We start from the raw sequence: 27,147 nt of genomic DNA, 5'->3' as shown, positions 1-27,147 counted from the left end.
GCGCAGGGCTCCCACCCTTTCTGTGAGAGAGTTCAACCTTTCCAATGAGCAGTACTGCCAGAGCAGCCCCTGGGCTTGTGCTGGCCACACACACAGCTGCTCCAGCTTCTGCTGCATCTCATCCCAATCCTCCTTCTCTTCCTCCTCCTCCAGAGGGGCGAGGTTAACACCACCCATGAGGAGGATACCCACACTGCTGCAGGGCCCCTCCAGTGCCTGCACCCTCAGGTGGGTCTGGAGATGCACCATCAGTTCCTACTGGTGGTACCAACTGGTCATGGGGCAGTGGGATGACAAGCAGTGGGTCCAGAACTTCTGCATGAGGAAGGAGATCTCCATGTCTGTCTTGCACCTGCCTTCTTGTGACAGGCCTTTGGAGAAGAGGATCATCATCGCCCCATGGAAGCTGGCCAACCCTGACAGCTACCACTCATGTGGAACCAGTTCGTCATGGGCAGGTGCACCATCAGCACCGTCCTCATGCAGGTAAGTCACTCCTGGGCTGCAGATGCTGCACGTTGGCGGGGGGGGGGGGCGTTCCACCTCAGCGCAATCTGCAGGGAGTAGGGTCAAGATGCGGGGGGGGATGAGGGAGCCTCATCCCTGGGCTCCCACCCTCACACAATCCTGCTGCTTTGGGGCGGGGGGGCTCACAGGGGAAGGGGCTTCTGAAGAGCTTGGGGGGACAGGAGGGGGACAGGGAACCCCCTGGGGCCAAGGACTCAACCCCCCAGCCCCTCACCCATGTGTCTTCCTCCTCCCCTCACAGGTCATGAGAGCCATCAACTCACTCCTGCTGTGACGGCTCATCCATCTGGCCAACATTGATGTGGTCATGGCCAGATTTGATGCCCTGGAGTTCTTCAACTGTTTTTGGGCCATCAACAGGACACACATCTTCATTCTCACCCTGGACCACAGTGTGGCAAGGTTCATCAGTAGGAAGGGGTATCACTGCATTGTGCTGCAGGCCTCGTTCAACCACATAGACATGTATGTCAAGTGGCAGGCCGGGCACACGATGTGAGGGTGTTCTGCAACTCTGGCCTGTTCTGGAGGATGGAGGTGAGCACCTTCATCCCCCACTGGGAGTTAGCCATTGTGGACGTGGACATGTCACTCTGCATTGTGGGGGATGCCACCTATCCCCTCGTGCTCTAGGTCATGAGGCCCTACATCGGACACCTGGACCCCACCCGGGAAATGTTTAATGCCTGCCTCAACTGGGTGCACGGCCAGGTGGACAGTGTCATCAGGTGCACCAACACACTTTTTCAGTGTCTGCTGACATGCCTGGATGTGTGGGAGAACAATGTCTCACAACCTTGAGGAGGAGAAGAGAAGGCCTTGCTCCTAGTGCAGGGACTAGCTGCTGGCTGTGCCTATGAACAGCCAGGTGTAGCCCCCATCTGCCAAACCCATCAGGATCCAGGAGGCCCTGAGGGAGAATTTCTTCCAGGAACCCCAAATAAACTCCCAGGCAACCCCAGGGGGACCTCAGGCCCACAGCCCTACCCTGTCCTCACCATGACCCCTTCCTTTGCCTACCCTTGACCCCTCCACAGTAACAAGGGACATGGGGGTATTGAAAAAATAAAAACTTTACTTCCAGTGAAAAGAACTGTGTGCAAGATAAACTGTGCAGTGAACTATGTACAAGGTAAACATTTGGGAAACTATACACATGGGGGTGTAACCCTCCTATTAATGCCAGGTGCCTGCCAGAAGGACCGGGTTCAACTCCTGGGGGGTTTCCTGTCAAAGATACAACCAACTGGCTCAAGCCCCCACCCAGTGGCCTGGGACAATTTCACCCCACGTGCTGGGTGCCTGTAAGGCGGTTCTCCCCCCCCTCGCAAGCACAGAGTCTAAGATAGAAACAGCTTATTTAATGACCATAACCTACCCAAGGCTACAGTGACAGATGCAGTACATCTAAGCAAAAAAGAAACAAACCCCTTTACCAGGATACCATCCCCATACGCAATAGAACCAAGTCTCTTGCTGGGGTTCTTGGCCCTTTACCCCACACACAGTTATACAGTGTACCTCCTGCGGTGCAGTCCTGAACCCAGAGCCCACAGATACATCACCAGGACAGTACTAGCTGTCTACTTGGCTGCAGCATCCCCTTGCTGCCACCTGCTGGCTACTCTGCCTACAGGCTGCCTGCCTGCCATCATTCCTCCTACCAGCTGCCCGCCCACCATCATCTACCACTCCTCCTACAGGCCACCTGCCATCATAGCTCCCTTACCGATCACACTTCTGGGGATTGCCCTGAAGCAGAACCCTGTGATTTTAGCTCTGCATGGCCTCAGCTGCTACTTTGTGATTTCAGCTCTTAATGGCTACGTCTACACGTGCAGCCAACATCGAAATAGTCTATTTCGATGAATAACGTCTACATGTCCTCCAGGGCCGGCAACGTCGATGTTCAACTTCGACGTTGCTCAGCCCAACATTGAAATAGGCGCAGCGAGGGAACGTCTACACGTCAAAGTAGCACACATCGAAATAGGGATGCCAGGCACAGCTGCAGACAGGGTCACAGGGCGGACTCAACAGCAAGCCGCTCCCTTAAAGGGCCCCTCCCAGACACAGTTGCACTAAACAACACAAGATCCACAGAGCTGACAACTGGTTGCAGACCCTGTGCCTGCAGCATAGATCCCCAGCTGCCGCAGAAGCAGCCAGAAGCCCTGGGCTAAGGGCTGCTGCCCACGGTGACCATAGAGCCCCGCAGGGGCTGGAGAGAGAGCATCTCTCAACCCCCCAGCTGATGGCCGCCATGGAGGACCCAGCAATTTCGACGTTGCGGGACACGGATCGTCTACACGGTCCCTACTTCGACGTTGAACGTCGAAGTAGGGTGCTATTCCCATCTCCTCATGAGGTTAGCGACTTCGACGTCTCCCCGCCTAACGTCAAAGTTAACTTCGAAATAGCGCCCGACGCGTGTAAACGTGACGGGCGCTATTTTGAAGTTGGTGCCGCTACTTCGAAGTAGCGTGCACATGTAGACGCAGCCAATATCTCCAGGAAGGTTTCATGAATACTCTAGTATCCAGTTCTATCTTTCAACAGGTGGAGACAGCTAATAAAGCCAGGCTTAAAACTACATGGCCAAGGCACTGAGCTAATTAAGTACCATAGCTGTATAAGACATTGATTACACAAAGCTCCCTGATTTAAACCAGTTTAAATCAGGGAGCCCTGTGTAATCAATGTCTTATGCAGCTATGGCGACTGCCCTGTCCACCACAACAACCCAGAGCATTGGTGAGATCTCACAACTCCCACACTGTCAGCTTCAATTGTGATTTTAGAACAACGTGTTTACAATAGACCAAATCCCATGGCTTACTTGCTATCCGTTAGGCTTTGCCTGAAAGGTATCACACATGCACACCTTTGCATTCTCATGCAAATGATCTCTGGGAGACACATTCCTCCCAGCCTTCAGCAGCGTTATGTTCCTGCTGCCACATTCCTTACATTGGGACATGAGACGGGGCGGCGGGGGCGGGGGGTGGACATCTGAACTTGGAAGTGGGGCGTGGGATGGGGGTAGCAGGCCTCCATCCAGAGAGGGGGCTGGGGCACCATGACCCTGCAGGGGAATGGGACCCTGAGCAGCAGCGGCATCGGTCAGGGTTGGGCTAAGTAGGAGAATCAGAGGAGGCCTGAGGGGGCAGGTTCAGTAAGAGGGCCTGGAGGAAGCAGCCACAGATAGAATCAGGAAGGAGGAAGTGTGGCTAGGGCAATGCAGGAGGAGCAGGGAGGGGGTATGAGGACCAGGGGGAATGGGGGCAAGGGCAGGTGGAGTGGTGATGGGGGGGCAGGGGCAGGGGCAGGGCAGTGGGTGTGGGAGACTGGGCCAGCTGGTTCCACTAGGTGCTGGTGATGGTGTCTAGGCAGGACATCAGCTGGTCCCATGGCTGCACCTGCCACTCCCAGTCCTATGCCTACTGTGCCTTGTCAATGACTCCTTCCTGACACACAGCCCTGCCCCCCATATGCTCCATGAGTGGCAGCCCCCACCCATGGGCTGGGGAATGGGTGTGCCCTGGGAGCACAGGTGGCCCTTGCCACATGAGGGGTCAGTGGTGCCCCAGGGACTAGGCTGTTCCCTGCACCCCTCTGCCCACTGGGCCTCCAGTCAAGCGGGATTGTCCAGTCTTGGTGTCGGTGTCAACAAAACTCAATAGTGTAGATGTAGCTAGAGAGGCAAAGTGTGGCTTACACACTGGGAGACTGTTGGTGAGCATCCCAAGTGGGAACTATTTCAGCAAGGCATTGCGAGGCACCCTGAATTGCGGGGAGTGGGTGATGGTGGCTCATTAGTCTGGGTGGTGCTCAGGTAGGACAGTACTAGTACTTGGATATTTGATTCTGAAATGTAATTGAAAATTTAATGAATTTCAAGATACTCTGTTTTGTAAGGCACTAGATGCTCAGCCAACTACTGTATAGCATTCCATTAATACAATAGGGCATTATATCCTCCTTGCATAAGCTTCTTGAGTAACCCCACTGATGACAGTTTGTCCCTGCATCTAATTGGCTAGACCAGCAGAACCTGGCTAGGTGTTAGCCGATGGCCAAGGATGTTTGGTGAGGTGCCAGCTATGCCCGTTTTATACCATCCGTGACTTTAACCGCTAGGACTCACTGTCCCTTCACGGTGGGCAGCCCGGGCCAGGCTGACGGATGCCCCAAGGTCCTAAACACCCGTGACTTTAACTGCTAGAGCTCAGAGCCCCTTCGCAGTGGGCAGTCAACACTGACTGACAGGTGCCCCAATGGCAGCACTAAGAGCCTTTCCACACCCATGACTTTAACCGCTAGGACGCACTGTCCCTTCACGGCGGGCAGTCAGGATTGACTGACAGGCGCCCCAAGAGTTTGCCCCGTGGAGGCGGCACAACTCAACGCTAGGCTCTTAGTACTCTCACCTAATGGCCAGGCTTTATAGCCAAAACGGCTGAGGTTCTTTAATTGTGTTGGCTGCTTTACAGTAACCCAGGGAAACAAGTCAGGCTTATGCACAAATGGTTACCAAAATTTATTAAACTAGATTCTAATCATGTGGTTACAAAATTGCTAGTGCCTACTTATTCAAATGTATAGATGTTACACACACAAACAAGTTACAAAACTGAAGCCACGATCCCAAAGAAAGAAAACAAAGTATAGAGCTCTATTTCAAAATATGTGTATGCTAAAGATAGGAGATCAGGTGTGGGCGCTTCTTACCCTCCTTGCATCTCTCGATTCCAGCGGTGCCAAGCCAGGATCGGTCACTCAATTCCGCGGAAAGAGGAATAAAGGACAAGGCTTAGGGACCCTTTTAGCTGCAGAAGCCTTGGGAGGCTGTCACTTATCTGACCAGCAGATAGATAGTGAAAAGCACTCAAAAATCATGGTGCTGTAGGTCCCATACTTATACCTCTGTACTCCTTTATTCTCTTTCTCCTTTCTTATGCCAAATTGGGGCTGGTCTGTCTGGGTGACGCCAGCTCTCGCAAGAGTAGTTTACACTTGCAAGGGAGAGAAACAATGAGTTTCGACTACTGGACATTCCTTTCATAAGGGTAAATATTTTCCCACCTAGGATGTTGGTGTGTGTGCATCACGTTATTTAGTAGGGGCTAAGAGCCATGTCTGTCACAGCTTCTCTGTCTGCTGTGAGCCTAATCGTTGTATATGTTCCCAGAGGCACATTGTAGCAGCACACCTGTGCTTTCTCACAGCTTCAAAGGCTGTGCTGGAATTTATGTTAAGTGCCCTGTTGTTTTGGCTCCCTTGTTTTCCCAGCAATGCTGGTCTGAGAGGGGGCTGGCTGTCTGGCTACACTAGGTCACCTTCAAGGATCACAAGGGACAGAACTGCATTCCCTCAAGATAAGTTACTGTGTTCAATACGGCAAGCAGAATTGCAGCTTTACCTTGGCTTGTCTGCCCTTTTGAGGGTTCTAGTGTTGGTCACACAATTCATGCACATTTCTTGCGTGGGTGGCTTCCTTCTTTTAAACTTCTTTGGTTAACACTACAACACAATTGAGACATGCAGTAATTGTGGGTGGGGGAAAATCAACACTTCAGCCTAAAAGCAGCTTTTGTGCTTCACCTCTCTTGATCCTGCTTCTATGCATGGCAGTGGCCTGGAGAACCTCTTGGGGGTCCCCTTCAGCCTGATGTATCCATGGTTCTGTGTTGATTTGTTGATTGTGTAATGTGCTGGCTAGGGAAGAAGGATGGCTTTGTGCTGCTCCAGAGAGGTCTGGAGATTGGTGAGCCTCATATGTGTAGTTGATAAAGTTACATAGCACCATTCATCCTTAAAGATCCCATAGAGAATTATTCCAAACTAATATAACAACCTTCGTATGAAATTACTTGATTTAAGTAATCTATAAAACATCTCAATCAGAACAATAGAAATTTTGAAGCATAAAAAGAAAGTTTATCAAGTACTCTTAAGTTTTAGGGAGGTTCTCATGGCGGGGCTCTAGGATCCCTGCAATTTCACATCCTTGCCCCTTAAAGCCCAATGATGCTTTTCTTTGATTGGCAAATGCTGGGCACGTCTCCAGATGATGCAAGAAGGTGTTGCCTGTCTCTTTTCCTTGCAAGATGCCACCTTTCCTGTCTATACATGCAAAGGAAATGTGTAATGGTATGGGATACACACCAAAGCAGTAATACTGCAATTCTTTTTTCAAAGCACATCAGAGGGCTGTGTCTCCATTTCAGTGCTTAGATGACCGGCTCTGCTAACATGCCGACAGAGATAATACTTTTTCTTTAGCTCAAGCAAACATTCTACAGATGTTTAGAATACAGACAAGTTTGGTGGAAAGTGCTCTAAGTAAAAAGTTGGCTACTTTCATGTACTTCTGAGTTGATATTTTAGTCACTCTTCTCCTTTCTTCAACTCCTCCCTATTGACTTTTAATTAATATGGTTGGGAGGTATTTTCACACAGCAGAGCCTCATGGTATTTTTTCATGAAGGCTGCATGCACATAGGTTGCAGGGGGCCACTGGAGAATGTCAGTTTGTAAGGAGAAATGTTTTAATACATAACTAGAACAGAAAGCTACTATGAATAACTGTGCCAACGGCAGTTACCATTAGCTACTTCCAAAAGTCCATGCTAAATGTACTTGCATTTGCCTGCTGTCCATGCTTGTCATGTATGAGTTTGTGCAGAGTTGTGCGCATGTGTAAATACACAATATTGATTCTATGGCTCTCAGCAGAGCTCATGGCACATTGTGTTGGGTTACTCATGTGAAACAGTTGCTTGAGTAATCTCCCCAGCCCATTGCCAAAGGACAAAGACAGAATTACAGTAAGGGGAGGGGAAGGTAAGAGAAGCAAGAAAGATTTATGAATGCTGTTCTGCTGTTGTCAGAGCTTTTGCTGTCTCATTTAAATCACTTGGCTCCTTCAATATGTTATGGAGATCAGAAGCAGAACAAACAGGAAGCTAGTGCAAAAGCATTTGATTTTCATTTGTCCCTATTACTAAATTATTACTGTAAAGAGCTTGGAAATACCTTGTACATGAAAGATGTGATGTAAAAGTAAATTCTCTCCTACAAAGCAACTAGTCTTATGGGGAGATGCAGAACCAACTTGATTCAAGTCCTGGAGGCATTTTGTGAACTTAGGTACACACAACACCTGCTCAGGCACGAGTGAAGGGGAGAAGCAGCACCTTTTTGTCGTCCAATGTTGTGGACAAAGCATTGCTCACCATGCCTATCCACATCCTCTCTGCTGTATCTAGTGCTGTTGTCAAGCTCCAGTCTAACAAAGCATTTAATGTCACCCAGGGCTCTGCCTGAATGGAGCTGTGGAGACAAAGCAGCAGGATTCTGGTTGCCCCTGGGTAAGTGCTCAGGCCTAAGAAGCATGTCAATGGCCTTTCTACTGCAGTAGCAAAAATACATTCTCCTTCAAGGATGTATGCACTCCAAGCTTTTCCTTAACAAATGAATCCCTGAACATCTCCAGCACTTTGCCTTGTATGCTTTCCAGCTTCTGATAGATGTAATAACAGGTTTTATATTGGTCTTTGTCCAGAGGTTTCCAACCCTTGTTTTTATGCCATGCTGGTACTCAGGCTGTGTGCGATGGTCATTTTACTTCTAGTGACCATAATGAACCACCTCCAATGAATTTGCATAATTTAATATTTGTGTCTGGAATGCCAAAAAGATGTCCCTACTTATTTTTAAAAAGATGAATTGTCCTGTATTTAGGCCCTCAGGGGTTGGGGAGGGGGCGAGAGCACCCACTGCCACTGCTTCCCCATGGCTCTGGGTGGGGAGCGCCCACGGCTGCCACTTCCCTGGGGCTGGGGAAACAGGAGCTGGTGCAGCCAGGAGGAACCACCCTTCCCCCCCATATCTCCTGTCCGGTATTTGGGACAGGGAGATATGGTTGCCTTATTTAAGGAAGTCCCCATATACTGAGATGCTCACTGTAAAATGGAGGATGGGCAGAAGTGCAGTGGTTTCATGATTCTGGCTCATAGACCAGTGTATGTGTGGTGAGTCACTAGGCCCAGGAATATGGATTATTTCACTACAATGATGCAGAAAATATTACCTATTGATCATTTATGGGGAGAAGCCACAATCCTTCAGGTGAGATGTGTTTGTGTGTATTACATAGATGAATTGGATGTAGCTTCAATAATCAATTAAAAAAATTAGATAGCTGGAATTTAGATTTGTTTTCTGCAGGTGAAAAGCTGTTTCCTTTGATGAATGAGCTCTGATGATATGAGCTCCAATAATCTGAATTCCTTTTATCCCATACGATTCTGTATTGGGAGGAAGATCAAGCAGTCACAGGTAATGAGCAACGCATGTGATATTAAATGACCTCAAAAAAGCATTAGGCAGCCATCTGGCCCACAATTTATAGTAGGCTGTCCAGGACCCTTATCAGCTTATTTCTATTTTTGTCACAGGCAGAGTCCCCTGGAACTTCTGGGACTCCGTAAATAGGAAAGATAAAAAGTATTTTTTACTTCTAACTTTTCCTCTGATGCCAGTGAGATTTTACAGATAGAAGATATTTAAAATTATGGTTTTTAAAGAAACCCATTAATTGTTAAATAATCAGTGTGCTAGAGTACTAAAAGGACTGATCATTACGTAGTATTTTATTTAAAAATCCTTTGTCACACTATAGAATCCTCCCAACCTTTTCTTCTAATAAAAGATAAAGAATGGCACATCTTTTCAGGATGTGTATGTACATATAAACAAAAGACATACCACCCTAATCAAAGGTCAAAGCTGGGTGTAGCCAGTACAGTCTCATCATCATCATCATCATCATCATCATCATCAATAACCGTGGGCTCAACACCCGTTAGGCTCAGCACTATTTCCTTCCATCTTTCCCTATCCAGTGCAGAGTGGCTTAGTTTCTGCAGACTAGCTCTGTACCAATCTATTACATCATCTATCCATTCTCTGTGGGGTCTGCCTTTCCTATTAGAACCATCCATTATGCCGAATACTAGGGTCTTCATTTTTTCATTCGTCATTCATTCTGCAAATGTGTCCAAATAGTTGTAGCTTCCATTTTATAACCTTCTGCAGCAGGTTCTCTTTCGGCTGTATCTTCCTATATCATTCCTCATTGGTGACCTTCTGCATCCATCTGATTCTCAGAATCTTTCCATAACAACTCTTTTCAAACACCAATATTCTTCTTTTTGAATATTTCGTTATCATCCATGTCTCACATCTGTACAACATGCTGCTGAATACACGTTTTCAAGACGCCCAGCTTCATTCTTAAGCTAATTGCTTTGCTTTTCCAGATCTTATCCATCGCCTTCAAACTCGCTCTTGCTTTTGCTATTCTAGTCACTATTTCCTTCTTACAGTCTAGCTCATACATTATCTTGCTCCCCAGAATCTGATGCTATTTTTTAATTACTCCAAGTAACTTGCACATACACAAAAAATAGCCATAGTTCAGCTACTGAATGAGACTATATATGTGCATTTGCCTAAAATTGCTAGCAATAGTAGAATAACTTTTAGTGGCATAATAAGTCTATTTTATTGGAAATCCAATGTGCAAAATGGGATTATGGCATAACACATCGTAGTGCTGAGAGCAACGTGAATGAGCACAGAAGGGGACGGCTGTCATCACCAGAACTTCTGCTTCTGCAGTGAGGGTGTGTTGGGGAGATGTTTGTGTGTGTATTTAAATGCCCTGGCTTTAATCATTTTTGTTCATCCTTTTTCTGTTAGATTTTTTTAAAATAAATCTTCCCTATTATAGTTCAAGAAACACATACGTGGTCTGTCACTGGAGAACCTGGCCAAATGCTGAAAATAAAGTCATTCTAGTCTGTTCTGGTGTGGCTATGATCTGAAGAAGTGAGTCTGTCCCACAAAAGCTCATCACTTAATTATTTTGCTAGTCTTTAAAGTGCCACTGGACTGCTTTTTTGTTTTGATAGTATGTTTGGTTTTATCAGCATATATTTCAGAAGCATTAAATAGCAGAAAGGATAGGTGGTCTTGTTAAGGCAACAGAATAAGACTTGGGAGTAGACTCACATTGAGGATTTTAATAAAAAAAAGACCACACCATTGATTGAAACTGAAACTGTTCATAAAGTGAGCTCAATTTTGGTGAGTCTCCCAGTTCAGTTTTTAACCCCAGAATTGTCAACATTTAGTTTCATTTTCAAAATAAATATATAAATAAAGAATTTTTTAAAAAAGTCTGGATTCCTAGTTCTAAACCACTTTGCTTCAAATTGTATACTAATTTAGAATACGTTAATGAAAAAGAGGTCAGCATCACAATGAAATATTTCATAAGCACTGAATGAAACTTACAGATTGACCCAGAAACAAAATAAATTGAGTTTTATGGTTCATGAAATATTTTGAGATTTTATTTTTTTGTACCAAACTGAGGCAGGACAATTTAAACTCTTAAATATTTTGTAGGTCAGAAAAGCCATTTTCCATCCAGCACTTACCATGCAGTTCAGACCCTGGTTCTGTCTCTGACTGCTTCTGAGATACTGGGCAGTTCCATCTCTCTGCTCAGTTCACCCTGTATAAAACAGCAGGCTGCTTCTTCCTTTATCTATCATCTATTTAGATTGGTAACAGAGAGGGAGCCGTACTAATCTATATACTATCAAAACAAAAAAGCAGTCAAGTAGCACCTTAAAGACTAACAAAATAGTTTATTAGGGGAGCTTTCGTGGAACACACCCACTTCTTCAGACCATAGCCAGACCAGACCAGACTCAATATTTAAGGCACAGAGAACCAAAAACAGTAATCAAGGTTGACAAATGAGAAAAAAAAATCAAGATGAGCAAATCAGAGAGCAGAGGGGTGGGGGGCCGGGGGGGAGTCAAGACTTCGATTAAGCCAAGTATGCTAAAGAGGAACATGAGAATGTGCCCGTGATTCTGTGAATAACCTGGTTAGGTCCAGTGATTGTATCTCCAGAATAGATATGTGGACAAAGCTGGCAGCAGGCTTTGTTGCAAGGAAAAGTCCCAGGACTGGTATTCCTGTGGTATAGACTGTGGCTATTGGTTAGACTCCTCCTAAGGTTGGGAGGTTGTCTGTAGGAGACAACAGGCATGTCCCCTAGGGCCTTCTGGAGTGTGGCATCCTGATTAAGGATAGGTTGTAGGTCTTTAATAATTTGTTGCAGCAGTTTGAATTGGGGACTGTAGGTGATGACCAGTGGTGTTCTGTTCTTGGCTTTTTTGGGCCTATCTTGGAGTAGCTGGTCTCTGGGTATTTGTCTGGCCCTGTTGATTTGTTTTTATTTCTCCTGGTGGGTAATTCAAGTTTATGAATATCTGGTACTTGGCTTAATCTAATTCTTGACTCCCTCCCCCACCCCTCTGCTCTCTGATTTGCTCACCTTGATATTTTTTCTGATTTGTCAGCCTTGATTATTGTTTTTGGTTCTCTATGCCTTAAATATTGAGTCTGTTCTGGTCTGGCTATGGTCTGAACAAGTGGGTCTGTCCCACAAAAGCTCACCTTATTTTGTTAGTCTTTAAAGTGCTACTTGACTGCTCTTTTGTTTTGATTCTATTTAGATTGCAAATTCTTCATGACAAGGAGAGTCTCATAAGAGCTGGGTCTACAGGTGCCCCTTCCTTTCGAAAGGGGCATGTTAATGAGCAGGTTCAAAAGATGCTAATGAGGTGCTGCAGTGCATATGCAGCACCTCATTAGCATAATGGGGGCTGCGGGGATTTGCAAGTGTGGATTTTCAAATCGTGCGTTGCCCGTGGAGACAGGACCTTCCGAAAGGACCCCCCCCCAGTTTTCGAAAGCCAGGGCTTTCAAAAACTGGCTTTTGAAAACTGGGGGGGGGGTCCTTTCAGAAGGTCCTGTCTCCATGGGCGGTGTGTGATTCAAAAAGCCTCACTTTCGAATCACTGTGGCCACCATTATGCTAATGAGGTGCTGCATGTTCATTGCAGCGCCTCATTAGCATCTTTTGAACCCACTCATTAACATGCCCCTTTCGAAAGGAAGGGGCACATGTAGACCCAGCCAAGATGTGTTGGCGTATCACCTAATTTGATGGGACCCTGACCTTTGTTGGCACTGCTAACTCTATTATAATACAACTTATTAAAGGATGGAAATATAATCATGACACACCCATGCACCTTTCTTTTTAATCCAGGTTTTTAGAGTGTGGGATATACAGACCCTTTCGCTGCTCCAGGTCTTCCATGATAGTCAGGGGAAACCCGGAGAAATGCAGATCTATGCCATGGTATTTGACAATAAGCATGGCACACTTATTACAGGTATGCAGACATAACTAGTGAATGAAAAGCACATTTCCCCTCATTTTAAATTTTGATTTTCCTTATTGTGAAGCATGCACACAGCAGGTGACAGCAGTTATGTGGTATAAAACATAAAAGAGTGGCATTTGGCTCAGTGTCTTCATTCCAATATGCACCCCATGTAGCTGAGTTGGGTGCTAGACAACTTCACAAGTGCTGTATGTGAGGATTCCCCACTTTTCCAGGTGCCAGCAGGCCTGATCCATGGCTGCTACTCAAACCTCAGCATTAGCAATAGTTTGAAAGCCTTGGCTGAGATGAAATTAGAGATACTGGCCCCAGGGAAGAACCACAATGTGCAGCAGCCCACTGTTACACGTTGCTGTTCTTCTCTTTAAACCTCGACCATGAGTAGTATTGTTGGAGGAGGGGAGGGGAGGGAGAAGACATAGTTTTCATCTCACACCTGTGCAGAGTTTGAGATGTATTCAGTGTTGATCTAGTCTATCGATTCCCATAGTTTATATGCACTGGGATCCCATCCTACTTGTCACCTGTCCAAGGTTGTATAGGTAATTAGTGGCAGCGTTAGTGAATAAAACTTCAGTCTGCTGACGCCAAACCTCCTGTTTTAATCACAAGATCATGTTGTCAAATTAGACACCTATGGTGAAACCCCTTTAGAGTGCACAGCATCTTCCTGCAGTTTGGCTTAGCTGGTAAATGGAACGCTGACCATAATATAAAATGCAGCTTAGCTTCCTCCCAGGTTTGGCTATTTTGTATGGTTTACCTCCAAAGGGAGGATACCATCATTTTCCTTCAAAATTCGAGATAGCTGGACCCACATACCTGCCTGATTTGCCAGTAATTACCCTGAGCCTTCTTGAAGGGGTTTTACATGTGCATCGGGTGACTCTGAAGAAGAGCCCTATATTCTTGTAGATGTCAGGCAGCCTAAGACCTTTTCTTCTTAGTCTGGCATTTGATTGACCTTTTAAAGTTTCCATTCTCTTATTCTAAAGGCCAGGGAACTGATTCTAAGTGGAAAGGATCATTTGAAGTTTTAAATACTATAGGATTAGCAGATCCATGCCTGGATATTTCCCCAGCTGATGTGTGAGATGAATTGTCTCAACTCAGTCTTGCCAGACTGTTTGTGGATGATTATGACCAAACCCTAGGCCCGATGAGTGACTGTTAAAAAGTAAAATGAATTCCTCTTCACTGCTAGAGAGGTCAAGAAATCCAGGCTATGCATTGGAGAAGTAATCCTCACTGCCATCTATCTGACATGTATTTACATAGAAGGCTTCAGATTTTCACCCTCCGAAATCCATAAATCATTGCAGACACAAATGTTTAGGGAGGAGCTCTGCTCTCTGTCATGCACCATTGGAATTTTTTGACAGAAGAGCAGTGGTACTTTCTCCAAAATTGTCCCTGTTGTCCCAGTGCCTTAGCTGAAACCTTCTCCTACAAATCCACAAACCTAAATCTTGTACTAGGTCATTTATTACAATAAATAACAGTGGGAGCATACACTGCACAAATAGGCTTGTGATCCTTTATTTGAGCTCTCATTACCCTATGCCATCGTTCATTTTGATTGTAAATGCGCTGATCAAGGAGATGCAGGTTTCATTTCTCTGCAAAGTGCAATGTGCACCAACAGGGCTGCCTAAACAAAGATACTGAAAAGACATCATTGCTTGCAGCTGAATTTGCTTTGTTCAATAGGAATTGAATTCTGGGATTGCTTTACTCAGTAAAATTGCTTTCAATCAGGATGACATTTATTTGGTCCCTCCTGCGTTGGTCCAAAGTGTAAATCCTCTAATTCTTATTGATCTTGAGTCTAGGCTTGCCTGGCCCTTAAAAACTGGATAATTGATTGTCTGAGGTAGCAAAATATGGTAAAATGTTCCTATTTAGTGATTATGCCTGGGAGAGGTGATTGTTTTCTAGTTTTCTTCAAACAGCACAAATTCTCTAGAACTAATGCTGGTCAGAGATACCTCTTAATATTCTCTGGCAGAATTCAAATCAAACACAATGGTTTAGTTCCTCTAATGGGAATTTGCAGTCACTGAACAGTTATGTATTAGTACCTCTCTTGCCATTTACAGGGTCATCTGTCATTGACATTTATCCTCTCACCCGGATGATACAAGACACCAAACAGGTTCCACAAACACATGAAAGAAACATCAATGTACTGGCTTACAACAGGGCTTTTCACCAAGTTCTCACTGTCTGTGCTGAGTCTGTTGTGAAGGTGAGCATAAACTTGTACCCTTTAAACCAGGAGAGAAAAAGAATACTGCAAATGCTTTTATCACAGATAAACTGTTGAGCAATTTAGCAAGAGTCGATAGTATTCCTTATGTGACCCATCTTCTTTATAAATATTCTTATGCCGCACTTTCCAGGCAAGATGTAATCCATAATAAAAAAGCCATTTAACATCACAGCAAGATTACTTCTATCAGGTGACCCTTTCAGCTGAACTATAGAATCAATGTAATTAGTCTCCTCTTCTACATTAGGCACCAGAAGAACGGGTAGGGGAGGAGGAGGATCTGGTCTTGATGGTGAATTCTTTTTCCTCCTCTTGGGTTTTCTTCCACTGACCATCTACAGCAGGGGTGAGCAAAGTGGAGGGCAGATCCCATTGGGGGGCATAACATTTTGTAAGCAGGGGTGCAGCATAATTGGCTTCTGGGTCTCAGGCTCATCCAGCTACTTAAAAATGTTGAAATATGTTACTTCTACATGTATGTGTATTCCCATTTATACACCGATCAACAAAGCTTTTATATTATACGTAATTATTTTGTTAACATACTGAAATGTTTTTTTCACATGAACATGACCCAAATTTCCATCAGTTTGGATTCCATTAGATGGGTTGGAGAGCCCTGCTAATTGCAGGGATAAAAAGTGAGGCCCAATGTAAAAAGTTTGCTCAGCCCTGATCTACAGGAGTGAATCTTTGCATATATGTTTAATTCAGCCCACAAAACAGAAATAATTGGTTTTTATGTAGCTACAGAAAGCTGTTTAAGAGACTTGATTGATATAAGAATGTTCCAGATGAACAATCTAAGTTCATATACATCCCAATTCGGAACTCCACATAGGCATCTGCTTAAAATTAACCATGAGTGGAAACTATGTAGAATCTGTAATATCTACATTACTAGAAGGAGATTCTATAACAAAGGAAACAAACATTTTTCCCCTGTTTGTTCTGTCCAAAGTTAACATGCTGACTTGACCTAAGGGATGGAAAGTCAGGCCAGCCAGCCTTGACTACTAAGGATCTGCCCCTGAGAGGACTCAGGTCCTTGCCATTGCCCAGTAAAGATCAGTGAGAGTCTACAGTGAAAGAGGGGTCTCAGGAAGCTATGGTAGAGACTGTGAAAAGGTTTCTGCAAGGAGGACTCTGAGAGGAGGGAAGCTGCCCCAGCTAGAATGACTGGGAATAGCCTCCTAAAGCAGGAAGAAGACCCTGACACTAGGGGAATTTGGAAGTCAGACTCTGAAAGTTGAGCTCCAGCTGGGCAAAGCACAGGAGTGGTGATTGATTTGGGGCTCATTTCTGAGAAGAAGGGCTGGGGGCTCCCTACCTCAGGCGAGAAACACATTGGTTGGGAGTGTTGGTGTCCTGGAGCCAAACTGTGTTAGGACTAAAATAGGAACCCAGGAGGGGAATATTTTAAACTTAGTTTTGGACTATGAGAGTGTATTCCTGAGGCAGTGAGGGAAACAGGGCAGGGTGCTGCAGAAGACCTTTGTCTAGGACGGGGTGCTCCAGAGGCAGCTGCCACCTTACACCAATCTGCATGATTTAATTGCCAGTTTCCTATAGCTCTTTTCCTGATGCTCCTCTCTGAACCTTCTTCCATGCAGCTGGTAGGTCTGGATCCACCTTGATGATTGAGTTTGCCATACCGTCTCCTCTTTCAAATCACTTATTGCATGCAGTGTTGTAACAGTGTTGATCCTAGGCTATGAGACACGCAAGGCAGGTGAGGTAGTATCTTTTATTGGGCCAACTTCTGTTGTGAGAGAGACAAGCCCTGTGGAGCTCAAAAGCATCTCTTTCACCATCAGAAGTTAATCCAATTGCAATAACTAAATCCTATTTTTAATTGGGCCAGTTATTACAGAACCTACCTATTTTATCTAGTTATTCCCTTTAAAAAAGTGTATACGATCTAGATCATAGGTCCCCAAACTGGGTGTGTGCGCGCTCCCCCGGAGGGACATGAAGAAATTCTGGTGGGGGTGCAAGGTGACCCAGACCCCCCACCCAGTCACTCCCCTCTACTCCAAGAAAGAGCCTATGTTGGTGTTACCTCCTGCAAAAAAGGAGGTAGCACTGGCTTCCTGTGGCATGGGGGGAAGTCCCAGCACTGCCCATCAAAGCCGGTGTCTCAGGAAGCACAGGCACTGCTTCCTCTCCCCAAACAGCTGGCACATTTTCTGAAAAGCCAGGTCTGCATCCATCCTATTCTCAGGATCTTTCTATAACAACTCCTCTCTAATGCCAATATCCTTCTCTTTGAATCTTTCGCTGTCACTCATGTCTCATATCCGTACAACATGCTGCTGAATACACGTTTTCAAGATGCTCAGCTTCGTTCCTAAGCTAATGGCTTTGCTTTTCCAAATCTTATTCATCGCCTTTGCCTTCTTATCCGTCACTCTTGCTTTTGCTATTCTAGTCGAGATTTCCTTCTTACAGTCTAGATCGTACATTTTGTTGCTCCCCAAATATGTAAACTTCTCTACATTCTTTAGTTCAATTGTGTCTATACTGATCTCCCTTCCTATTTCCTTATCTCCAAATGCCATTATTTTTGTTTCATCAATGTTCATAATCAGTCCATGCTGCTTCCCTTCCTCATTTAGCACCTGCACTGGTCTCACTAGCTTCTCTTCATCTTCTTCAATGGTAGCTGTATCATCGATGAACCTCAAGTTGTTGATTCTCATCCCGTGCACAGATATCCCTTCTGCCTCTTCCTTGATCTTGTCCATCGCTCTTTCTAGGTGTATGACGAAGATACTCTGCAATATTGGATCTCCTTGTCTTGTACCTCTACTCATTCTAAACCAACTTCCCAATTCGCCACATGTTCTCATTGCTGCTTCTGCATTGTTGTTGATATCCTTCAACAACTGTATCAGTCTTCTATCCACTTCATATGACTTCAACACTGCCCAAGTCACTTCCTGTTCTATACTGTCAAATGCCTTCTGAAAAATCAACAAAGCAGTTGTACCTGTTCTTATTCGTTCATCGAGCTTTCTCCGCTATCAACCTTAGTGACAATATCTGCTGTATGGTAGGTCTATCTTTTCTGAATCCCACTTGTTTGTTCATTATCCATTTTTCTATGTGCGATCTCAATCTATCAGCCCCTTGCCTAGATGATTTGTTAGGTCAATTGTTCTGTAGTTCTTGCACTCCAATATACTTCCTATCTTTTGTATTGTCACTAGCATGGATCTTGTCCATTCCTGAGGTGCCTTCCCTTCTTCACACAGTTAGGGTATTCCCTGAATCATAATTTATCCACCATATTTGGTCATCTCTCCAATGGTCTTATCATTCCCGGGGCTGTTGTTGTTCTTTAGTTGTTTCACTGCTCTTTTGATTTCCTCCTTTGAAATATTGGTTTTGTTCTCAATGCTCAGTGGAGATATCTCTTTCAGTTCTTCAATCAATACCTCTGAGACACTTGGGTCCAACTGTGCTTTGTGTAGATCAGTGCAATATCTTGTCCATCACTGCACAACCTTCTCTCTGTTCATGTTGTTCTCGTCTTTGCTCGCTGTCTGCTTTGGCTGCCACTTCCTATTAATATTTCTAATAATCTTATACACCTCCCTGGTCTTACACTCGCTATAATATCTTTCTGTATCTTCTTGTCGAATAATTTCACCTTATTGTCGAATAATTTCACCTTATTCTTTCTTGGCCACTTTCCTTATCTCATTGCATTTCACACCATGTTGCTGTTCCACCCTCTCAGAAACATTCCTTCTGATTTCAATGCTTTCTTCTCTTGGACTAACTTCAGTGTCTCCTGTGTAATCCACTGCTTATTGATCTTCTCTTCTTCTGCAACAGTCTGCTCAATTGCTTCTTCTATCACTGCGTCTATCCCTTTGACTCTCTTATCTAGGTCTTTCTCTGTGCCCACATTCCTAATCTTCTCTTTGAGTGCGGCTTGGTATGCATTCCCCATTTCTTCCTTGCCTACCCTTGCCACATCTCTTCTTTTCTTAAACTGTGTCTTATGCTTTCTGTTGGGTTTCATCTTGATGTTTGCGATCACTAGACTGTGGTCCAAATCTATATCTGCTCTTTGGAAAGTTTGGCTTTGCTGTACTGATGTTACCCATCTTCTTCTTATCAAGATCATATCTATCATGCTCTTGGACTTCCTGCCATTTGAACACCGTGTCCGCTTCCTTCAGACCTTTTGCTGGAATCTCATGTTGCAAACCACCATCTCGTGGTCCATAGCAAACTATACTAGTTTCTTTCCCTGTTCATTTCTTTCTCTGTATCCATAGCTTCCCATGACTCTCTCCCAACCTTCGTTATCTGTTCAGACCTTTATGTTCTAATCTCCTCCAATGATAACACATTTCTCTTCAGCATCTTTGTGGAGTATTTATAGAATAACTCAGTCTCTTCCTCCATACTGTCCGATTGTTTCACGATCAGAGCATTGTTGTTTCACAATCAGTGCATTGTTGTTTCACAATCAGTGCATCGACACTCATCTGACCAACTCCCCTCCTTTATCCAGGCTTGGGACTGGCATGGAACCCCTAGCTTCGTGGCGGAGTTCCATTTCATGTGACTAGTGAAAATAGGCTATCCTTGCTAATGTGGATTTCTTAGTGTGCCAGAGATTTTTAGAGTTACAGAGTAGGTGTGAATATTGTGTTGTTCAATCTGCTACAGTATCAGGAAACTTATTTCATAGGCTATAAGACAATCATCTGTTCAGCATGTGAATCTTTTTGCTGGCAACTTACGACATATAGGCTATATGTACACTAGCCCAAATCTTCAAAATGGTCATGCAAATGGCCATTTTGAAGATTACTAACAAGGTGCTGATATGCATAGTCAGTGCCTCATTAGCATGCCGCTGGCTGTGGCTCTTCGAAATTGCCACTTTTCGCTGCCACACAACTCGTCCAGATGGGGGTCCTTTTCGAAAGGACCCAGGGAACTTCGAAATCCCCTTATTCCTAGACAGGAATTCCGAGATAGGAATCACCAGATAGGGATAAGGTCATTTTGAGTTCCTGGGGTCCTTTCGTAAAGGACCCCCATCTGGACGAGCCGCATGGCAGTGAAAAGCAGCAATTTCAAAGAGCTGTGGCCGGCAGCATACTAATGAAACGCTAAATATGCATTTTAGCATCTTGTTAGTAATCTTCAAAATGGCCAATTGCATGGCCATTTCAAAGATTTGGGCTACTGTAGACATAGCCGTAGAGTAGGGAGTTTTGTAGGATGGACTTTAAATAATTGTATTTTTTTTTCTAGGTCTGGGAGCTAGAATCTGGGCACCAAGTATATCAGATTGAAGATGCCCATGGGCCTAATATTGAAGTGACCTGTGCAGCAATTGATAAAAATGGGTTTCACCTTGCTACAGGGGCATGTGATGGTAAACAATTAAATAATCACTACTATCCTATTGTCTCTCTTTAAAATGAGACACGACTACATGTACTGTGACCAGGGCTGTGACAACAGTTTGTTTGGAACTTGCCTGAAACCAGGTTGGTGGGGGCCCACCTACAACAAGTTTCTGCAAAAGTGGACTGGTGCTGTTTTGTACTGTTCTAGCCCCAACTTTCCCTTTATGCTAAATGCCTAAATGAATATAGGCTGCACCGCTGGAATCCAGTACTCTCTGGTCAGGCAACATCCTTATGCTAATAATATAGCAATAACCTGCACCAGAGAGCCCAGCAGCTGGATCAGGACTTGACAGTGTCTGGGGAGCCACAGTCAGGAATGACAGCCCAGTAGAAGCCCAGAAGCCACTATTGCTGCCAGGACTGGGAAGCAGTAGCCTGGGAGTGGTAGGGCAGCCACATGGCAGGGGCACTGGGGAGCCATGTGGCTGGGGACCTGGAGAGCCACAGCTGGTAAGACTAAGACTTGACGTCTGCTACAAAGCATGATGGCCATATTAATTCCTCTTGAGAATATTGCCATTTATTTGCACCAGTTAGCAGAGATACTTTGCCATACTGTCTGCTTGGGAAAAAAAATGTTGTTGTCAGGAGGAGCTGATGCTGACCTGACAGGGTGGACTTGTGGTAGCTGTTTCTTCTGAGAGTACGTCAGCCCCTTTTCCTACCCCTCACTCTGAGGGAAGGTGGGGTGCTTAGCCATATCACTCTCAACCTTGCCAGGATCTCTGCCTTTCTGGCTATCTTTCTGCCCTTTTGTGGGCTTGGCACAGAAGCATGAAATGCAGAACAGGCATGGGGAAGGATAGAATGGTGGTGTAAAGTCTAGTACCCCACGTGACTGTACTCACTGTGAGGAGGGGCGAAAGGCCTGGAGAATCTGTTCCATTGTTCTCCCATTTAGGCCAAAATGCATTTGCATGCCAATAATCAAGGAAAGAAGCAATCCAACCTTACACCCTCATTGACATCAGTAGGCTTTGGATCAGGCCTTAAATGTCACTGGAAGCCTTTATATGCCTAAAATCAATTGTATATTGCTCAAAAAGCACAGGGTCGAATTTACATTATTTGACACATGAAAAAACCCTGTAGACAGACTATCCTGCCCGTGAATGTATGTCTGAAAAGTATCTGGTGGTGGCTGTCGCTTTTGCAAAGGCCCTAATGCTGGTCAGGGACTTTTTGTTTTTCTGAGGAGGACTTTTGGGATTGTTCTTCATTTGGACCCTTCCTTTGACCTTGCCGCCATGGTGACCCTGCTGGGAGTGTGAGACTCCCTATGGCATCATTCTCAGGTTCACCGGAACACACAAGCCCACTCACCATGACAAGGTGAGAATAGTGAGAGTAAAGCTACAACATCCTTGATTGAAGCACTGGCACCTCATAGACTATAGAATCATAGAATCAGAGAATTCTAGGGCTGGAAAGAACCTCGGGAGGTTATCTAGTCCAGCCGCTGCCTAAAGCAGGATAAACCCCATTTTAATCATCCCAGCCAGGATTATGTCAATCTGGGATTTAAAAACCACTAGGGATGCAGATTCTACCACCTCTGTCAGTAACACATTCCAGTGCTTCACCACCCTCCCAGTGAAATAGTTTTTCCCTATATCCAACCTACACCTCCCCCTCTGTAGCTTCAGACCTTTGCTCCTTGTTCTGCCATCTGTCACCATTGAGAACAGTCTCTCTCCATCCTCTTTAGAGCCCCACTTCAGGAAGTTGAAGGCTCCTATTAAATTGCCTCTCAGTCTTCTCTTCTGCAAACTAAATAAGCCCAAATATTTCAGCCTCTCCTCATTGGTCATGTGTTCCAGTCCCTTAATCATTTTCGTTGCCCTCCACTGAACCTGCTCCAATGCAGCCACATCTTTTCTATACTGAGGGGGCGGGGGGCAGAAGGGGATACAATATTCCAGATGTGGCCTCATCAGTGGCGAGTAGAGAGGAATAATAACTTCTCTAGATCTGCTGGAAATGCTTCTCCTAATGTACCCCAGTATGCCATTAGTGTGCTTGGCTACAAGAGCACAGTGTTGACTGATAGCCAGCTTCTCATCCACTGTAATCCTCAGGTCCTTTTCTGCTTCACTGCTACTTAGCCAGTTGGTCCCCAGCCTATAACAGTGCTTGGGATTCTTCCATCCCAAGTGCAGGACTCTGCACTTGTCCTTGTTGAACCTCACCAGATTTCTTTTAGCCCAATGCTCCATTCTGTTTAGGTCACTCTGGACCCTGTTTCTACCCTCCAATGTATCTACCTGACCTCCTAATTTAGTGTCATCTGCAAATTTGATGAGGGTGCAATCCATCCCCTCATCCAGGTAATTAATGAAAATGTTGAACAGTACCAGACCTAGAACCGATCCTTGTGGCTCTCCACTTGAAACCGACCACCAAACAGACATTGAACCATTGACCACTACCTATTGTGCCCATCCATCAAGGCAGCTTTCTCTCCATCTTACAGTCCATGTATCCAGTCTATACTTCCTTAACTTATGGGCTAGGATGTTGTGGGAGACTGTATCAAAAGCTTTGCTGAAGTCAAGGTATGTCACATAATTAACTTCCCCATGTCCACAGAGCCAGTTAGCTTATCATGGAAGCTAATCAGGTTGGTTAGGCATGACTTGCCCTTGGCGAATCCATGTTGATTACTCTTGATCGCTTTCCCCTCTTCCAAGTGCTTCAAACTGGATTCCCTAAGGATCCCCTCCATGATTTTTCCAGGGACTGAAGTAAGGCTGACTGGTCTGTAGTTCTGTGGATTATTCTCCTTTCACTTTTTAAACATGGGCACTACATTTGCCTTTTTCCAATCATCTCTGAGTTTTCAAAGATAACAGCCAAAGGCTCTGCAGTTATATCTGCCAACTCCCTCAGTACCCTTGGATACATTAAATCTGGATCCATGGATTTGTGTGCATTTTGCTTTTCTAAATAGCTCTTAACCTGTTCTTTCCCACCAAAGGCTGCCTTCCCTCTTTCCATACTGCATTGCTTAATGCCATAGTTGGGGAGCTGACCTTGTCTGTGAAGACTGAAGCAAAAAAAGCATTGAGTACTTCAACCTTCCCCACATCATCTGTCACTAGGTTACTTCCCTCATCCAGTAACAGCCCTACACCATCAGATGTCATCTTCCACACTCAGGGTCAGCGTGGTGTTCTTGTCACGTCCAATAACTAGTGCTGATGACTGCTGGACCAATCACTGCCTTGTTCAATCCACAATGGCAGTTAGGACTGTCACCAAATGGAAAAGTCAGAGGAAACAGATCTGATGAAAGATCAACATACAGGGCTTGAAGGACCCCATCAGACGAAGTGATTTACAGATTGCACTCCAAAGGAAGCTGCTGACAGTACACCCTGAAGACATGGAAGAACACTGGTGTCAATTGAAAAATGCTGTCACTGGAGCTTGTGGAGAAACCATTGGCCACCAGTCCAGGAAGCATCAGGACTGGTTGGATGAGAACGATGTGGAAATTGACTTCAGGGCCTAACAAAGTGACATAAGCTGCATGGTGAAGAGAGAAGCACATGCCAAAACAAGTACTCTGAAAAACCAATGTTGGACTGAGAGGACACGAGAACTCCAGCATCTCACATACATCAATGATACAAAAGGTTTCTTCAATGCTACCAAAGCTGTTTGCAGACTGAGAAACCATGGAATCAGTTCCCTGAGATCAAAGGATGGTACCCAACACTTGAAAAACAATGAAGACATTGCTTCTTGCTGGAGGGAGAATTATAATTAGCTCTTGAACTGCCCCTCTACCATGGTCCTAGAATCCCTTGACCAAATCCCTCAGCAACCCCCTAGGGACAATCTTGCAACACTTCCTACTCTGAGTGAGGTCCAAGCTGCCATCAAAGTGATGAAGTGCAGCAAGGCAACTGGACTAGATGGAATCCCTACCAAAGTCTTCAAAGAAGGCAGGCCGGAAAATCACAAACAACTCCAACTCCTGATTCTCAAGATGTGGGATAGGGAGCAGATGCAGTGAGATTTCAGAGATACATTGATCTTTAGTCCCTTCAAGAAGGGTGACAAGCTGGACTGTGCAAACTATCACGGCATCTCCCTCCTGGCAATGGCAAGGAAAATCTTAGCTTGAATCCTTGCATACCAACTTATGCCACTCTCAAAGGAAATTCTCCCAGAATTCCAGTGTGGCTTCCAATCATTCCAAGGAACAGCAGAACGCAGAAAGCTGAACACTGGTTGGCAATTGCAAGAAAAAGGTTGCAAACAAAACCAAGCCTTATACATGAGTTTCATCAACCTGACCAGAGCATTCAACTCAGTCAGTCATAGAGCCCTGTGGACCATCCTCTCAAAGATCATCTGCCCCAAAAAATTCCTTAACATCTTGAGGCTGCTCCATAACAACATGACTGCCACAGTATAGCACAATAACAGATCCCAAAGTGAGCCCTTTGAGGTCAAAATGGGAGTCAAACAAGGCTGCTCCATTGCCCTATCACTGTTCAGCATCTTCACCATGACCCTTCACTTTATTGGTGACAAGCTTCTAGATAACATGAAGCTTGTCTATAGAATGAACAGGAAGTCTTTTAATCTCATGAAACTGAAGGCTAAAAGCAAGACCTTCATGAGCTCAATCATAGAACTCCAGTATACGATGACAACATGGCTACTGCTTTCTCCCTCAGCCCTTCAGACTATTTTAAGTGCTTTCTCTGAAGCATGTGAGAATTTTGGTCTCACACTGAACACCAAAAAGACCAAGGCGCTCCACCAACCTTTGCTGATGGGATAATCTCATGTACCTTCTATTGAAGTCAGTGGAGAACTGCTGGAAAGTGTGGAGCATTTCCCGTACCTTGGCAGTCATCTTTCCACTAAAGTCAACAGAAATCCAGCATCATCTGAGCCGTGCAAGCTCTGATTTCACCTGCCTGTGACAAAGGGTCTTCAAGAACCAGGACATCTATCCCAAGACGAAGCTTCTCCTATACTGTGCAGTTGTTGTTCCAATGCTGCTGTATGCATGTGAAACCTGGACAACATAAAAACATCATTTGAAGGCACTTGAACATTATCATCAATGCTGCCTCGGGATAATCCTAAATATCTCTTGGGAGAATAGGCACACAAACACTAGCATTCTGTAAGTAATGAACATGACCAGCACTGAAGCCATTATCCTTCATCAACAGCTTTATTGGACTAGTCACATAGTTCGGATGTCTGATCAGTGCCTCCCAAAACAGATTCTGTTTTCTGAGTTGGAGGAGGGACGGAGGAGCATTGGAAGCCAACAGAAGTGATATAAGGACATGCTGCAAGCACACATGAAAAAGTGAAGCATTGGTGTCAAAACTTGGGAGAACCTTGCCCAAGACTATGGAGAGTGGTAATCCAGGAGAGGCAGCACAATCTGAGAGGTCCCACCACAGTGAAGATGAGGAGAGGTGGAGAAGAAGAAAAAAACATCAAAAACTGCCCCACACACCTCCAACAGCTACCAGTACCCGCCCCTTTGGTGATAAGATCTGCAGCTCCAAAATCAGGCTGATCAGCCCTCAACAGACTCACAAATAGGAGGGTGACATGAAGACATCCTACTCACTATAGAGTGACTGCCAAGAGAAGAGAGCTGGTCGGGGCAGAGTGTACACATTGAAATAAAGACCCTGTCTTAAAGAGCTTACACTGGGCTCTGAAATAACTCAGCTAGCACATGTGAGAAATGGAAGGAAGAGGGGTTGGAGCCCCAAGGTAAGTCATCTGTAGCATGGAAGATGTTAGCAGCAATATTCCCTCTAATATTTTCCATTGAGGGGAGGAATAAATTTTCTGCACACCAGAGCATGTGTGGATGCGCACCACCAGTAGAAATACATGTTGTGGATGCTCTGCTAATTAATTGGGCAGCACCTGAACCTCTGCTGGGTGGTGGCCTAGTGCTCAGCTTATAGGGAACACTGGTTAGAAGTAGCTAGAGAGAGAATCCAAATGGGGGAGGGATATCACACTAATCTTCCCTGCAGTTGGGTGATGGAATATTTGTCAGAAATTCCCATGTACACTTTCTCCCAACCCTCTCACAGCAGATAGACTAATTCACAGATACTGTGTACCCCACCAAATACTTCCGTGAAGCAGTGCTAAAGTACCAAACATCTCACCTGGAAAAAAGGGAAATGTGTTTCCTTTGTTTTTGCTATTTGGGACTTGTCAGGTATCTGACTTAAAAATATGTTTTATGTTTAACAGTTTTTGTCCTTGTGTTTCTTGCCCTCACCTCATGACAGGAACGTTGAAAATCTGGGATTTTGGAAGTGGGCAGGAAGTTAAAGTTTTGCCTATTGCAAAGGATAGCAAAGATGATGAACAATGGCTACTGCAGCTAGTTTATCTGAAGGCTAGTGAGAGTCAGCATGTGATCCTGGCATTGGAGCGTAGTGGGAAGATCAAAATCTTTCAGGTGATTTATTTTCTTTTGTAACTGCTAATTCTGAAATTGAAACAGAAAACTTTCATAGATCAGTATGTAAACTCTATGCAGCTCTCGGTGTAA

General features: G+C 45.0%; 1 protein-coding gene across 1 annotated transcript in view; it reads left to right on the top strand.

Moving 5' to 3' along the window:
- Positions 1-27,147, top strand: part of WDR64 (WD repeat domain 64) — a 139,211-nt gene that overhangs the window by 71,837 nt on the left and 40,227 nt on the right. Inside the window, exons 11-14 of the mRNA XM_074988638.1 lie at positions 12,731-12,857; positions 14,969-15,117; positions 20,425-20,548; positions 26,882-27,054. Coding sequence (XP_074844739.1) covers positions 12,731-12,857; positions 14,969-15,117; positions 20,425-20,548; positions 26,882-27,054 — 573 coding nt within the window. The remainder of the gene's footprint in view (positions 1-12,730; positions 12,858-14,968; positions 15,118-20,424; positions 20,549-26,881; positions 27,055-27,147) is intronic.

This window comes from Carettochelys insculpta, chromosome 3 (assembly GCF_033958435.1).
Source record: "Carettochelys insculpta isolate YL-2023 chromosome 3, ASM3395843v1, whole genome shotgun sequence".
Classification (NCBI taxonomy): domain Eukaryota; kingdom Metazoa; phylum Chordata; order Testudines; family Carettochelyidae; genus Carettochelys; species Carettochelys insculpta.
The sequence above is the reverse complement of the archived record's forward strand: the minus strand, read 5'-3'. Positions and strand labels throughout refer to the sequence as shown.